Below are 15,146 nucleotides of genomic sequence, written 5' to 3'. Positions count from 1 at the left end.
TGTGTGAGGGTGTCAGATCCCCTGGAGCAGGAGTTACAGATAGTTGTGAGCTGCCATGTGGGGCTCTTCCAATCCCACAACCCCCCTATCTTTAAACTGCATTTTCAGAGATCCCTAAAGGGCATAATAAAAGGAGATCTTGAATCTGTAACCTGTTCTTCTGGCCATTCAGGGTTGGTATTGTCTCTCTTGACCTTGCACCAATTATACTGTGAGTTTGCTAAGGGCTGGATGCCCCAAGAAGATCCCTGGAGTAATAGCATTATAAAGAAATTTCAGCCCTGCATGATGGCACTCACCTGTAATCCCAGCTCTCAGGAGGCAGAGGCAGGCAGATCTCTGAGTTCAAGAAGGCCAGCCTGGTCTACAAAGGGAGTCCAGGACAGCCAGGGCTACACAGAGAAACAATGTTTTGAAAAACAAAAAAAACAAAATGAAAATGGGATTGTGAAATAATAATAGTGTAAATATCAAGATGTTGATTTTTACCTTTCTTTTAAAGCAGCAAGGAGAAGTACAGGATCAGACAGCTGGAAATGATCCCTCGGGTAATGAATCCTTCCATTTTATATGTCTTAATTTTTAGAAGTGCTTGGTTTAACTGATGCTGAATTTTAAAGTTTTGGACTTTTATAACCAGTTTAAAGGAACTCGTTGAATATACTTTTGTGGGGGAGGGGCATCTGTTCTTGCTCTCTTCCCCAAGTCTTCCTAGCCCAACAGCCTTTTCAGACTGTTGAGTTAATATTTGGTGGGATATTACTGAGGTAAGGCAGCCTTTTAAAAATCTTGTCAGAGGGCTGGTGAGATGGCTCAGCGGTTAAGAGTACTGCATGCTCTTCCAGAGGTCCAGAGTTCAGTTCCCAGCAACCACATGGTGGCTCACACCATCTATAATGAGGTCTGGTGCCCTCTTCTGGCATGCAGGTGTACATGCAGACAGAGCACTGTATTTAAAAAAAAAAAAAAGAATCTTGTCAGAAACTCAACACTTGCTGGAAAAAAAAGACAGTAAATGCCTATGGTGTGCACAACCATAAATGGGGCATGGGTATCATACCCCTTCCCCTAAAGCTGAGAAGACAGTGGGGAAGGGCTGAGGACAAGACTGTTAGGACCAGCGGCGTGGAGAGAACAGAGCCACAGCACTAGTGACTGCCTACACAAGATTGGCGTCTTCTGCACTGCAGCGTGCAGGGGAGCCATGTTGACAGTTGATGGCTACTAGGGGAGGGACACTTTTCCTTCCTTCCTTTCTTTATTTCTTCTTTTTGTTTTTCGGATACAAGGTTTCTCTGTGTAACCTTGGCTGTCCTGGACTCACTTTGTAGATCAGGCTGGCTTCTGCCTCCAGAGTGCCGGGATTAAAGGTGTGTGCCACCAGGCCCAGATCTTTTCATTTTCAAAGATTCCTTTTTATTTTAATGTGCATTGGTGTTTTGCTTACGTGCATGTCTGTGTGAGGGTTGCCAGATCCTCTGGACCTGAAGCTACAGATGGTTGGGAGCTGTCCTGTGGTGCTGGCAGTAGAACCACAGTCCTGGAAGAGCAGCCAGGGCTCCGAGCCATCTCTTCAGTCCCGTGGGCTCTCTCTAAGCGTTAGCTCTCAGTAGGTTAGCTTTGCTCCGGCACATGGCTCCACCCCATTTGTGTATAGGAAGCTGGGATCGGCTCTAAAAGAGTCATGTGACTAGAGAGCGGTATGTGGGTTTTCACACACCTATTTGCTTAGCACTAAGGAGGCTGACACAGGAGTCCTGAGGTGGAGGCAGCTGCTTGAGAAGCTGTGGGTAGGGTGGGCAGTATTTTTTGGGCAAGAGGCTTCCATCTGCCCTAGGGTATGTATGCTTGGAGGCTCAGACCCCATGCTCGCACCCATGCTTGTAGTGAGTGAGAGTGTGTGTGTGTGTGTGTGTGTGTGTGTGTATAGTCTCCCAGGACTTGGAGGCTCAGACCCCAGCACCCATGCTTGTAGTGAGTGAGTGAGTGTGTGTGTGTGTGTGTGTGTGTGTGTGTGTGTGTGTGTGTGTGTGTGTGTAGTCCCAGGACTTGGAGGCTCAGACCCCAGCACCCATGCTCGTAGTGAGTGAGTGAGTGAGTGAGTGAGTGAGTGAGTGAGTGTGTAGTCCCAGGACTTGGAAGGCTGAGTGAGACAGGTCGATCCCAGAAGTTTATTGCCTAGCCGTTCTAGCCAAATGGGCTAGCTTCAGGTTCAGTAAGACCCCATCTCAAAACATGATGTGGAGAGTAAGTGAGGAAGAGAGCTAGCATTGACTGCTTGCTGCCTTCCACAGCTTGAATCTATATGCACACACACTAGCATGCACAGGCGCCCACACAAAACTGTATGTGTGCATGAGAAGTAAAGATGTGAAACTGTATTGCAGACTGGACAGGCTCACTGGTACATTTGCCCGCCCCTGCTTAGCAGAAGAGATACACATGCTTAGGTTAATTCTCATGTCTTCTGGGTGAAAGAAAAACAGATTGCATGTATCTTGAGTTTGGTAAATGTTACATCAAAATAGTTCCTCTAAGCCAGGTGTGGTGGTATAGGCCTGTAATGTAGATCGCTGTAAGTCGAGGCCAGCCTGGTCTACAAAGTGAGTCCAGGACAGCCAAGGCTACACAGAGAAACCCTGTCTTGAAAAACCAAAACGAAAAAACAGTTCCTCTAAGATCCACTTTTTTTTTTCTCCGACAGATTAATCATGAGGTGTTATATCAGACCAGTATTTCACGTCAGAGCTTTTCTCCCGCGAAGGAGAGTGCTCCGAGGCCACGTCTTCCAGAACTCAGGAGTCCCTTTGCAACACGGCCTATAAATAACCACCTTGCCTCCCCACAGTCTGAGCCTGAGAGCAACAGGTTAGTGGTGACATGAAGGGTTTTTGTAGAGCACGGATGGAGTGCCGTGTACCTCTTCTGCAGCAGGGATGCAGTTCTGAGATGAGACCGTCTCAGGGACTATCCCTACCTTCTATCTAAACACCACATACTTAAATTAGCTCAGAGGATATCAATTGAGTGGGTATATTTAGCACTTACTGGAAATTGTGCACTCGAGGTGTGATATGGTTTGATCAGCTCTATCTTTTGCTAGCTCCTTGGGTGGTTAGTTTATTTGTTCAAGGTCGGTTTGGAGCTATAAAGTGGGAGTTCTAGGCTCTACTCCTCCCCCTGGGTGTCGTGTCCCCCACTCCCATCCCCGAGACAGGGTCTCTCTGTGTAGCCTTGGTTCTCCTGGACTCGATTTGTAGAACAGGCTGGCCTGGAACTCATAGATCTGCCTACCTTTGCTGGGGTTACAGGCGTGCGCCAGCATGCCTGGCCTGAGTTCTAGGTTCTTACACAGCCATCTCAAGCTAGAAGCACAGCAGGCCCGAGTCTGTAGACGAGTGGTGGGAGCACCTCCTCACTGTGCTCCAGGCACAGAACCCACTCCTCCTGGTCCATACACTTCTTCAGTTAGCAGAGCTACGGAAGCCAATGCTACAGTTAGTGCTTTTAGGGACTTCCCTGGGTCCTAGGACCACAGGGCTGGGCTTTGGTGGAGTAGCTCTTTGTTTCCATGTTGGCAGGTGTTGGGGCCTGCGTGCTAGGTTTTAAGACCAGAATGGTGCCTGTAGCATGGCGTCAGTTGTGCTAAGGTCTGAGGGCCTGTAAGAGTCGATAGTATAAAAGTCACTGCTTTTTGAGCCAGGTGTGGTGGCGCACGCCTTTAATCCCAGCATTTGGGAGGCAGAGGCAGGCGGATCGCTGTGAGTTCGAGGCCAGCCTGGTCTACAAAGCGGGTCCAGGACAGCCAAGGCTACACCGAGAAACCCTGTCTCGAAAAAACTAAAAAAAAAAAAAAAAGTCACTGCTTTTATAATGACCAGTGTCTGTCTTGGTTATTTTTCCTGTTCTTGTTATAAAACACCATGACACTGAGGTCTGTTTATTAGGAGAAACATTGGACAAGACACTGGGAGGTAAGGGACCAGGCCTTTTGAGAGGTGGAATAGCCTTCCCATTCTAAAAGTGGAACTGGGGTGAGCTTGGTTATTAGAGTGGTGGCCACCATGCATGAAAGCTCTGGGTTATCCTTGGGACTGTAAAAAACTGGGTGAGGGCTTGAAGCCCCGTTCTCAGGAGATGAAGGAGGAGGGACAGCAGCTCAAGGCCGTTCTCGTCTACATAGCACATTCAAGACCAGCGGGAGCGAGACAGGAGACCCTGGGTCATGGAAAAACAGATGAGTTAAAGTACGTGCTGGAGAGGTAGCTGAATAAAGGCACTTGCCAGGCCTAGCAATGTCGGCCGACCGCTGTACATCTGTGTACTTAACCACCCCATACAGTATAAATAATTTATTATTAATAAATAAGTTAATAATAGATAAATAATAAATATACTAGGAAACTGAAAATTTAGTGACTATGGACCCTGATGATACAGCTCAATTGGTGGAGTGCCTGCCTAGTCTGCACAAAGCCATGGGTTCTGTCCACAAGGAAAAATAAAGAAAATTGTTTTATTTTACCAATAAAGACTCAGGAGCCAGATGCTGGGTGAAAAACCTTCTAGCTCAGAGAGGCAGAAAAGTACCCAGCTGACCTTCCTACTCAGCTCACATCCTAAAGGAAAAGGCCCAAAAGAAAGGCTCACTAGCTCAGCTGCCAGCCCAGGAGGAAAAGGCCAAAAAAACCTAAGGTCAAAGGCTTGCTAGCTCAAAGGCCAAGGAGCTCAAGAGCTAAACAGCTAGAAGTTCTTTCTACTCCTACACCCTACCTCAAATACTCTTTAACTCTAAGGCTCTCCTGCTCTGTAACCCGTCAGCTGGTTTCTTGTGCTGCCTCTTGTTCTTGGGTTAGCTTTATTAAATCCTGTATACAGAAAGCCCTTTGATTAAAGGTTTGTGCTTGGCCTGGCTGAACCACACCTTAATCACCTGCTTACAATAAACAAAGTTCTTGGATTAAAGGTTTGTGTTAAGGCTCAACCACAGAAAACAGTTCCCAATCTCAGGGCTCACAGTGGAATCAAATATCCTGCAACGGGCTGGAGAGATGGCTCAGCAGTTAAGAGCACTGTCTGCTCTTCCAGAGGTCCTGGGTTCAATTCCCAGCAACCACATGGTGGCTCACAACCATCTATAGTGAAATCTGGGGCCCTCTTCTGGCATGCAGGTGTACATACAGATAGCGTGTGTGTATGTGTGTATACACATATGTGTTTGTATGTGCGTGTATATATATATTATAATAAATATTTTTTTTTAAAGTTAAAAAAAAAAATCCTGCAACAGCGAGGCTGTTTTCACACAGGTGTGTACAGGTCCACACACATTCAGAGGCCAGAGAAGACATCAGGTATCCCACTGTACCCCTGTCCACATGATGCCCTAAGCAAGGTCTCCTGCTGCGTTTGAGTCTCACTGTTTGGGATGGCTGGTCAGTGACTTCCTACATCTGTCTGTCTCCACCCTCCAGGGCTGCAGTTGCAGACACCTGCTCAGCTTCTTTTCTATGCGAGGGATTCGGACTCAGGTCCTCCTTGTTAAACAGCAAGTGTTCTCACCTCCTAAGCTATCTCCCCAGCCTCAGGACAGTTATTTTATATGAAACTGACCTGGGCCAGCAGTTGTTCTTGGTGATGGTTTCCTTTGCAGGAGGTGGACAGCAGATGAGAAGAAGAAGAAGAAGAAGAAAGGGAAGCTGAGGTTGGGAAGTCTTACACGAGCTCTGTCTTCTGCTGAGCAAGGCCATTTAGAAGTATAAGTTTTCCTGACAAGGAAGGTGGGACAGAGCCAGCAGGGAGCTGTCCGGACAGTGTTACACAAAGGGGACGCACACATGGGATCTCACGACCATTACAGGCTCAGTGCACAGCAGCTTGGGGACTGATAGCCATAGCCCTGTGTGGTGGGCAGAGTTGGGTTCTCCAGATCCACAAGTTCCCAAGGCTCTGGCCCTAAGCATGCTCCTGGTTTTAGACAAGGAACTATGTTACTTCTCAATACGTCAGTGCCTCAGGGAAAATCTTGGGTCAGCCTAACCCCAACACAAAATACTAGAGAATACTATTTGCCTTTTGTCACTGTAGGGGAAAAATTGTGGTCAGATGAAAATGTCTTTGCCATTCCCTCACAACGTCAAGAAAGAGTCTGGTGTCAGGCCGACATTCTGCTTGGGGCTAGTGTTTATTATAGTCCTGGAAACCACCTGTGAAGAGATGTCCGACAGGGTAGACAGGCAGTTCACGCAGGCGAGAGTGAGAGAGAGATCTTAGTAGTCACAAGTTGTAAAAGGAGAATGTAATTCGCTTTAGCTCAATGCTAGCACTGAATAGTGTGATAATGAAAAGTAAGCATGGACATTTCTTAGACTTTGAAGAGAGAGTTGTCAGCACAGAGCCTTTGTTAGAATGATTTGAGTGTGAATTCTCCCCACCGAGTCTGTGTGTTTGTGTCCTTGGTCCTTACGGTGCTGCTTCAGAAGGCTGGAACTGCCGAGGCCCCATTTCTGCCTGTTTTGCCAAGATGTGAGGACGCGCGGTTCTGCCGCCGCTGAGCCTCTTTTGCCAGGCTTCCCTTGCTGCGCCCTCAGTCCTTCGTGGAATCGCTTTTACATACTTGTCACAGAAACAAGAGCTTCAGTATTTTGTCTTTCCCATGCTTTGCAAACTTACGTTTTATATATAATAATTTCTTTCAGCCTGAAGCGAAAGCTTAGTACTCATTCAACAATTCTGAATTCAAAGACTCAGAAATTAAGTAATCCTCCATTTGAAAATTCATCGTACAGAAATGATGATGATGATGATGAAGATGTCATCATTTTAGAAGAAAATAGTACCCCCAAACCTGCAATAGATCTTGATATTGAAGTTAAATCAGAGCAGAGCCACATGGAACAGAGCGGTGTTCAGGTTGAGCTCCTAGGCAGCCCCGAACCTTGTGTGCAGGCTAGTTCAACAAGCACACCCACCTCCAGGTGTGACCAGGCCACTGCTGTCTCCACTCAGACTGAAGCTCCAGGCCTGACTGTTAAAAAGGAAGAGAGTGTTGAAGATGAGATGGGCGCAGTGAATGACGGAGCCGCACTGGCCTGTGCAAACGCTGAGGCAAAGGTGCGGGAGACCTTGGATAAGGCAGAAGATGCTGGCCGTCAGCTACGGGAACTGAGAAGTGAGCTGCTTTTGGTCACTCAAGAAAGAGATGAATACAAGAGACAGTGTGCCGTGTTTACTGATGAGCTAAAAGTGTTAGAGCAAAGGATAGTGGAGATGAGTGACAAGTACATGAAAAAGGAGACTTGCCACCAGTCGACTGAAACCGACGCCGTGTTTTTACTTGAAAGTGTCAATGGTAAATCTGAAAGCCCAGACCATGTGGCATGTCAGTATCAGCAAGCTCTGGAAGAAATAGAAAGGCTGAAGAAACAGTGCAGCACTCTGCAGCACGTGAAGACTGAATGCAGCCAGTGTTCCGGGACCGAGAGCAAGAGCGAAGTGGATGACATGGCGGTGCAGCTCGATGATGTGTTTAGACAGCTGGACAAGTGCGCTGTGGAGCGGGACCAGTACAAGAGTGAGGTGAGCCGCCAGCAGGCGCCGTCACTTGATTTAATAACAACTGTGCTTATTGAACGCCTCTTACTGCTTTGGTTCTTAGCAGGAAGTGGGCCACCTGGAAGCGAGAAAGGATATGCAGAAGCATTTTTTATTCTTCTGTTTTTTTAAAGATTGGTTTATTTATTATGTACACAGTGCTCTGCCTCTATGACAGAAGAGGGCATCAGGTCACATTATAGATGGTTGAGAGCCACCATGTTGCTAGGAATTGAATCAGGACCTTTGGATGAGCAGTCAGTGCTCTTAACCGCTGAGCCATCTCTCCAGCCCTATTTTAGACATTTTTAAGAATAAAAAATGTGAGGCTGGAGAGATGGCTCAGAGGTTAAAAGCACTGACTGCTCTTCCCAAGGTCCTGAGTTCAATTCCTAGCAACATGGTAGCTCTCAACCATCTATAATAGAATCTGGTGCCCTCTTCTGGCATGCAGACAGACCTGCAAGAGAGTGCTTATATACGTAAGTAAATCTTTTTTTTTTTTTTTTTTAAGAAGTACAATTTCCCCCACCCCACACCCCAAGACAGGGTTTCTCTGTAGCCTTGGCTGTCCTAGACTCATTTTGCAGACCAGGCTGACCTCGAACTCCGTCTCCCGAGTGCTGAGATTAAAGGCAGGCACCACCACTCCCGGCAAGAAGTACAAATTTTTTTTAAATGTCTAAAATAGGGATGGATGAGCTGCCTCCGTGAAGAAAGCCTTTGCCTTGTGGGCATGGGCACTGGAGTTGAGATCCCTTGGCTGTAGCAGCTCACTGTAATCTGCTCATGAGGCAGCGGTAGGCATTATAAGCTCCAGGGTCATTAAGAGAGGCTGCCTCAATAAATGAAAGCAGAGAGTCAGTAATCAGGGAAAACACCAGATGCCAGCCTCTGGCCCCCACATACATACATACATACATACATACATACATACATACATGAATAAGCAAATGATACATATTAATCCAGGTGTGATTATAAATACCTATAGTTTCAGCACTTGGAATATAGAATCAAAAATTAGGAGTTCTATGTCATCTTTGATACATGGTAAGTTAGAGCTAGCCTAGGCTACACAAGACCCATGTCCCTTCCTTGGCACTCCTCCCAATGCCATTCCAAAAAAAAAAAAAAAAAGGTTTGAGGGTACTAAAAAATAATGGGAAAAGGCTGGGTGTTGTGAATGTCCTATAGTGAACAGGATGTTGCTGGAGAGTGAACAGCTTTTACTCTGTATAGTCAGAATCTGACATGTAAAACCAACACACCTTTATCATCTTACAAGGCAGCCAGTAGTGTCCTCACTGTGTGGAAGACAAAGTCCAGATACAGTGGCAGCTCCACAGCTGAGCCAGGCTCCTCCTGGGCTGGCTTGTTCTTAGAGCAGCTGTGACCTGAGATAGCATCCCCAAGCTAAGGAAAGAAGAGTTGTCTGTATTCGGTAGGGCTGATGGGTACCTGGGAAATGTCCTTACTGTTCAGGAGAAAATATTAGATATCAGGAGATGAGCAGTGGCCTGTGCACATGGCCCACTGCTTCAAATTTGCAAAGTGTTTTGTTTTTAAGATAGTTCTTAAATGTAGCTCTGGCTGGACTGGCACTTGATCTGTAGACCTGGTTGGCCACAAACCCAGGGAGACCCACCTGCCTATTACCTCCTGAGTGCTGGGATTAAATGTGTGTGCCACTACACCCAGTATAAAGTCACAGATTTAAAAATGTTTATTTTATGTATATAGGTGTTTCCTATATATGTGTAGTGTGTGTGTGTGTGTGTGTGTGTGTGTGTGTGTGTGTGTGTGTGTGTGTGTGTGTGTTATCCATCTGTGTCTTATTGCCAGGAGAAGGTGTGGGTTCCCTGGAACTGGAACCACAGTAGTTGCGAGATCCTCTGAAAGAGCAGCCAGTGCTCTTAACTAATGACCTGTCTCTTCAGCCTTGTATACACACATTTTTAAAAAATAATGTACTTATTTTTATTTTATGTACATTGGTGTTTTGACTGCGCATGTATGTGTGAGGGTGTTGGGTCCCCTAGAACAGGAATTACAGTTGAGCTGCTGTGTGGGTGTTGAGGACCCAATGCAGGTTCTCTGAATAGTAACCAGTGCTCTAAACTGCTGAGCCATCTCTCCAGCCCCAACACTCTTAATGCTAGGTTATCTTGTGTTAAATGACAAAATAGAAGCAAGTTATGCAAGCTTTTGCTATAACTTTAATCATGAAGTGGATGAAATGAGCCACTTCAGATGAGAACATTAGCGTCTTGGTGTTTATTTTCTAGCTTGTCACATGGTAATTAACACTTTGTTCCTCACTATAAAATGATAGGGAAATATGTTTAAGGGAAAGTTATTGGAGGCTGGGATACAGCGCAGCAAAGGCTTGCTGTATGGGCAAGGCCCTGTATCTCGAGGCCTGCGAGAAAAGAGCAACAAGCCTGTCTGGGTGTCTGTGTCTAGTGTGCTTTGGCAGCTGATAATTTCATCAGGGTGTCTTACATTTCTTAGCCTAAACTTGCACTTGGAGTGTATTTCTATTTTTTATTTTATTTATATGAGTGCATTACCTGCATGTACGCCTACATGTCAGAAGAGGGCATCAGATCTCATTATAGATGGTTATGAGTCACCATGTGGTTACTGGGAATTAAACTCAGGACCTCTGGAAGAAATTCAGTGCTCTTAACCACCAAGCCGTTTCTCCAGCCCTGGAGTATATTTCTAAATGTTCTGCTGATAAAATTTATTTTTTGTCAGGTTCAGTTATTGGAAATGGAGAAATCACATGTTCATTCGCAGTGTGAAGAACTCAAAACTGAAATCGAGCAGTTGAAGTCTACAAGTCAGCAGGCAGGAGCAGATGTGTCCACGTCAAGCAGTGCTGTGGAGCCCGTCAGCTACGTGGACGGGGAGAGGTACTGGAGCTGTGGGTGCACGGTCGGGAGGCCCTGCTCTCAAAAAGTCCCAACCGCCCTTCTGATGTGGAAGGCCAAGAGAAGGAGCCCGTCCTCGTGGCTTCAAGTCGCCAAGTTAGGAGCAGAAAAGGGTTTGGATTATTTGGGTAAAAGAGGAATATGGGCTTTATCTTTGAAAATGGAGTGGATTTCACTATGCTATGACATAGGACACAGTCTCTGTCTCTCTATCTATCTATCTACATATAGATAGATGTAAAGCATACTGTTAGCGGGGCTGGAGAGATGGCTCAGAGGTTAAGATCACTGCCTGCTCTTCCAGAGTTCCGGAGTTCAATTCCCAGCAACCACGTAGTGGCTCACAACCATCTATAATGTGAGCTGATGCCCTCTTCTTACATGCAGGTGTACATGCACTCATAGACATTAAAAAAAAAAAACATATATATATAAAGCATACTGTTAGCACATCCAGTTAACCTAGAGCTGTGTGTTTAGGCTTGGGTTTTTGTTTAGATTTGGGTGGGATTGTGGTGATCTTTTTGGTCCAGGGTCTCAGCTATTTACTGTGTGGGCTGGGAACTGAACACAGGACCTCTGTAAGAGCTACAAGTCTAAACAGTACATGAATTATTCCCCTATCTCTTGGGATAAGTTGGCTTCTCTGACCAAAAGCAGCTTGGGGAGGAAGGGGTTTATTTGGCCTGCACTTGCAGGCCACAGTCTCTCATTGAGGGAAGAAAGACAGGCGCTCGAGGCAGGAAGCGTGGGCTCGGCTCATCCTGCCTGGAGCTTCACTTGGACTCTACGTACACACCAGCTTGTTGCTGAGGCTTCTTTCAGGGATGCTAGGCTGTGTCACCTTGACAGTGAAGCCTACTAGGGCAGAGAGATTTAGAGAAGTTTCACAAGGTGACAGCGCCTGCTTAACTTACAAACCAAAGTTGTGGAAACGTACTTGACTACAGAATTGTTTCCTTTTATACATAATTAAGGCCCCAGGCTGTGTTGGCGCACACCTTTAACCCCAGCATCCCGGAGGCAGAGGCAGGCGGATGACTTTGAGGGCAGCCAGGACTACACAGAGAAGACTTATCTCAAAAAACTGTAATTAAGGAACGATTGATTTTATTTTCCCCAATGGGAAGGTGAAATTCAAGCTCTGTATTTCAGTTCTTAGATGAATGTTTCTGCCAGCTTATTGCTATTTTCCCAGGTGATAGGAAATTGGAAATAACATGTAATTGGTGTGTTTTGCCGTCCCAAGTTGTCTCAAGAGCCACTAGTTTTATGAAACATTCTTCTTGGATTTAGCCTAGCATCCAGTGAATCGATTGGTTATTGAATTAAATCCAGTTCTTGAGGGAGTTAGTACTTTCCATTTTATTTTTTTATCATTCCTAGAAGATTTTTGTCTTTGCACTTTACCTTCTGTAAGAGGAGTCACTTGTCTTGCAGTAGCCACCTAAGCACTTGGTGTTTGTGCTTGCAGCCTCAAGCTCCGCTCTCTTCGGGTCAACGTAGGACAGCTGCTGGCTATGATTGTGCCGGACCTGGATCTTCAGCAAGTCAATTACGACGTTGACGTGGTGGATGAGATTCTGGGACAGGTGGTGGAACAGATGAGTGAGATCAGCAGTACCTAGAGCCTGGCTACAGCGGGTGGCGGGCCAGGCTGCAGAGCCGACTCTTGACTGTTTTCTATGCATTCTAGCCCCACAGCCACTGGGGCACAGCCCTGACATAACCTGTGAATGCTGGTGTCAGGCAGCGGGATAGTTAGCTTCTGTTCTGAGTGTAAATATTTGTATTAAACCCACACATATTTTTTTATTGCCCTAGAGAATGGTGTTTTTCACCAAGAGCTTTTCAGGTTGTTACTACGGTTTGTGCAATTTTTCTGGCTCCCTAAAATGTATTTTTCTCAAAATGGAGGGCTGTGCCATAATGTAAATGGGTATGTTGCTACTGTGGTTTCTTTAAATGAGCATTAAGAAAGATTTTGAAATAATGTAACTATACCCCTGATGGAGCTCTTCTTCTGGGGGAATTGAGCATTAGTGCTGTTGTCTATAAACTCCTGTCTCTGGAGTAACTATTCATAGGAGAGAGGAAAGCCGAAGCTAGCTACATTTGTCTGGCTTTTTCTTGTGCTGAGATTGCTAGTCGTCAAGTAAAGAGTGTTTTCCAGGACAAAGAAAAGATCTCTAAAGTGTTAAAAATGCCCAGTGACAACCATGTTTACTTTGAAAACCCATTTTTGGCTGTTGATTCAGCGTAAAGTGGGTGCAATAATTAGTTGAGATTTCTTTTTGTGAAATTTCCTGTATAGCCTTGTAGGGTTACTGCAGGTTAATGTAATCTGAAAAGGCAGTCTTTCTCGAACAGTGCTGCGTTATCTTTTACTATATTATGAATGTAAGTGCTTTTTATCCTGGAGTTCATCACAAAGGGGCCTGGCATTATAGTGTCACATGCCATAAATTGCTTTTACTGGTCCCAAGTTTTGTGCAATCTGAACAGGTGGCTTTACATATGTGTATCTGTATATAATTAAGAATCATATTTTCCTCAACTAGAATGTGTTATTTTTTCCAAAGTTTTATTGTTGCTATTTATTTTAACTTTTGTTTATGAAAATTCAGTACATACTCATTTTTTTTGTGTGTGTGTGGTTAATTATACATCTGTTGTATACGACATTGGATCTTTGTGTATTTTACCTTCTGGAAATTGCAAATAAATGAAGTTTTTGTTTTTATTTACTTGATAAAAGTGATTGGAAGTTATTTTTGGTATAGGATGACTTTTTCTTCAGTTGTGCTAAGTATGTATAATGATAGATCCTCAGAAATGCTTTTGAAGAAGTTGGGGTTGGCTTCAGATGTTTAAACACATGACCATGTGGCCCTCGCTGACTTGAGCTTACTGTGTTAATTATACGCTCTGCGCTAGAGACTAAGACTCTCCCCTCAGGAAGGCCAGGCTCACTGCTCTGGAGGGTGAGATGTGTGCTCAAGAAGAGGGTCTCTCCTTGGGGCTGGGGAGGTGGCTCAGCTGTGAAGAGCACTGTCTGCTCCTCCAGAGGTCCTGAGCTCCACAACCACCTGTACTGTGATCTGGGGCCCTCTTCTTGCATGCAGATAGAGCACTCATATACATAAAATACACATATATTTTTTTAAAAGTCTTGTTTTCAAGGGTCCTAAGGACAAATCTTTACCCTACCACTGAGCCACATGCCCAGCCCAACACGGAAGTGTTTGTGTAAACCACATCATGCCTGAAGGACGACAGCACCTGTGTAAGTCATGGGGGCTTTCTGGATGTTGAGAATATCCCATTTTTATTTATTTTTGTTGTTGTTGTTGGCTATGCCCTTGAAAATGTATTTTATGTTGCTCTCACCCTTTGACAAAAGAGGCTGAAAAGGGATTAATAAGGGGAATGACACTGGCCTTCGTGGGGTGCGTGGGATTAGATGATGTTGCGATGCACAGTTTAACTAACACAAGCACCGTGAGGAAGGTAGCCAAGTACACTCCAGAGAGAAGTGTCATGGAGGGACGATACGGTGACAAGACCGCCTGCACTCTGAAGGCAACTACATTGCGGTCCAGGAACAGCTGCGTAGATGACATTCATATACTTACTGAACCTGTGTCTTGGTTTACACAAAGGTCCTTGAGAAACGGTTAGTACAGGCCGACTCCCCGGCAGCTCTGAGACGAGTGTGCTACGAGTCTTCACTTCTTGTCTTCTGCCGTGCAAGGTTGGAAACAGGGCCATGCATTAGTTGTTTGTCTTAATATGTCAAAAAACCATGGGAATGAATAAATACCACAGTTCCCCCTACCTCTCTCCCCCATTTTTTTTTCCAAGACAGGGTTTCTCTGTGTCACCTTGGCTATTTTGGACTTGCTTTGTAGACCAGGCTGGCCCAGAACCCACAGTGATGACCTGCCTCTGCCTCGCAGAGTGCTGGGGTTACAGGCGTGCACTACCACGCCTGTCCCATATTCCCTTTTCAAGTGCATCTGAAGTGTAAATTCTCTGTAGGAAATACTGGTAAGGCTGGCGAACATGTCCATTTTACTGAATGTTTTTCAAAGGCAATGACACAGGGCTTTGTGGAGTGTGCGGGTGGTTCCCAATGCTCTGCAGCATTCTGATTTTGCTAATTTGATATGTAGGAGGGAAACGCCAGTTGTGCTTATTTGTCTTAGGTTGAAAGTGTTGCCTTTTTCTCTCCCCTCTCCCCCCTCCCCCCAAGACAGGGTTTCTCTGTGTGGCATTGCTGTCCTGCAGTCACTTTGTAGACCAGGCTGGCCTCGAATTCACAGCAATCCCTCTGCCTCTGTAACAACCCTAGCTATCCTGGAGGTCACTTTGGTGGTGCACCAGGCTAGCCTCAAACTCAACAAGTTTCAAAAACCTACTTTATTTCAGGTTCTTAAATGCTTCTATCTCCCTTCCAACCAAACAGAGGTTGGAGGAGAACTAAGGTTAATAGGGGCGTGGGATGTGGACCTTTTTAGACGTAGTTCTTTAGGGCAACTCCACTTGGCCTTGTTAGCGTACCACCAGTTCAGTCCAGTAGCCAACAGCAGCAGGAATCTGTAGCGGTGGCAC

The 15,146-nt window shown here is 45.6% G+C and overlaps 1 protein-coding gene across 3 annotated transcripts in view; it reads left to right on the top strand.

Annotated features, from left to right (window-relative positions):
- Positions 1–13,289, top strand: part of MORC3 (MORC family CW-type zinc finger 3) — a 52,188-nt gene extending 38,899 nt beyond the window's left edge. For 2 of the 3 annotated variants that reach the window (XM_084801050.1, XM_084801052.1), the window contains 5 exons: positions 503–548; positions 2,705–2,868; positions 6,699–7,578; positions 10,357–10,514; positions 12,007–13,289. In XM_084801050.1, coding sequence (XP_084657176.1) covers positions 503–548; positions 2,705–2,868; positions 6,699–7,578; positions 10,357–10,514; positions 12,007–12,160 — 1,402 coding nt within the window. In that variant the 3' untranslated portion in view covers positions 12,161–13,289. The remainder of the gene's footprint in view (positions 1–502; positions 549–2,704; positions 2,869–6,698; positions 7,579–10,356; positions 10,515–12,006) is intronic. The other variant, XM_084801051.1, reaches the window with a different exon arrangement.
- The last annotated feature ends 1,857 nt before the right edge of the window (positions 13,290–15,146 follow it).

The sequence above is a fragment of the Acomys minous genome, assembly GCF_964271855.1.
Source record: "Acomys minous genome assembly, chromosome: 11".
Classification (NCBI taxonomy): Eukaryota; Metazoa; Chordata; class Mammalia; order Rodentia; family Muridae; genus Acomys; species Acomys minous.
The sequence above is the reverse complement of the archived record's forward strand: the minus strand, read 5'-3'. Positions and strand labels throughout refer to the sequence as shown.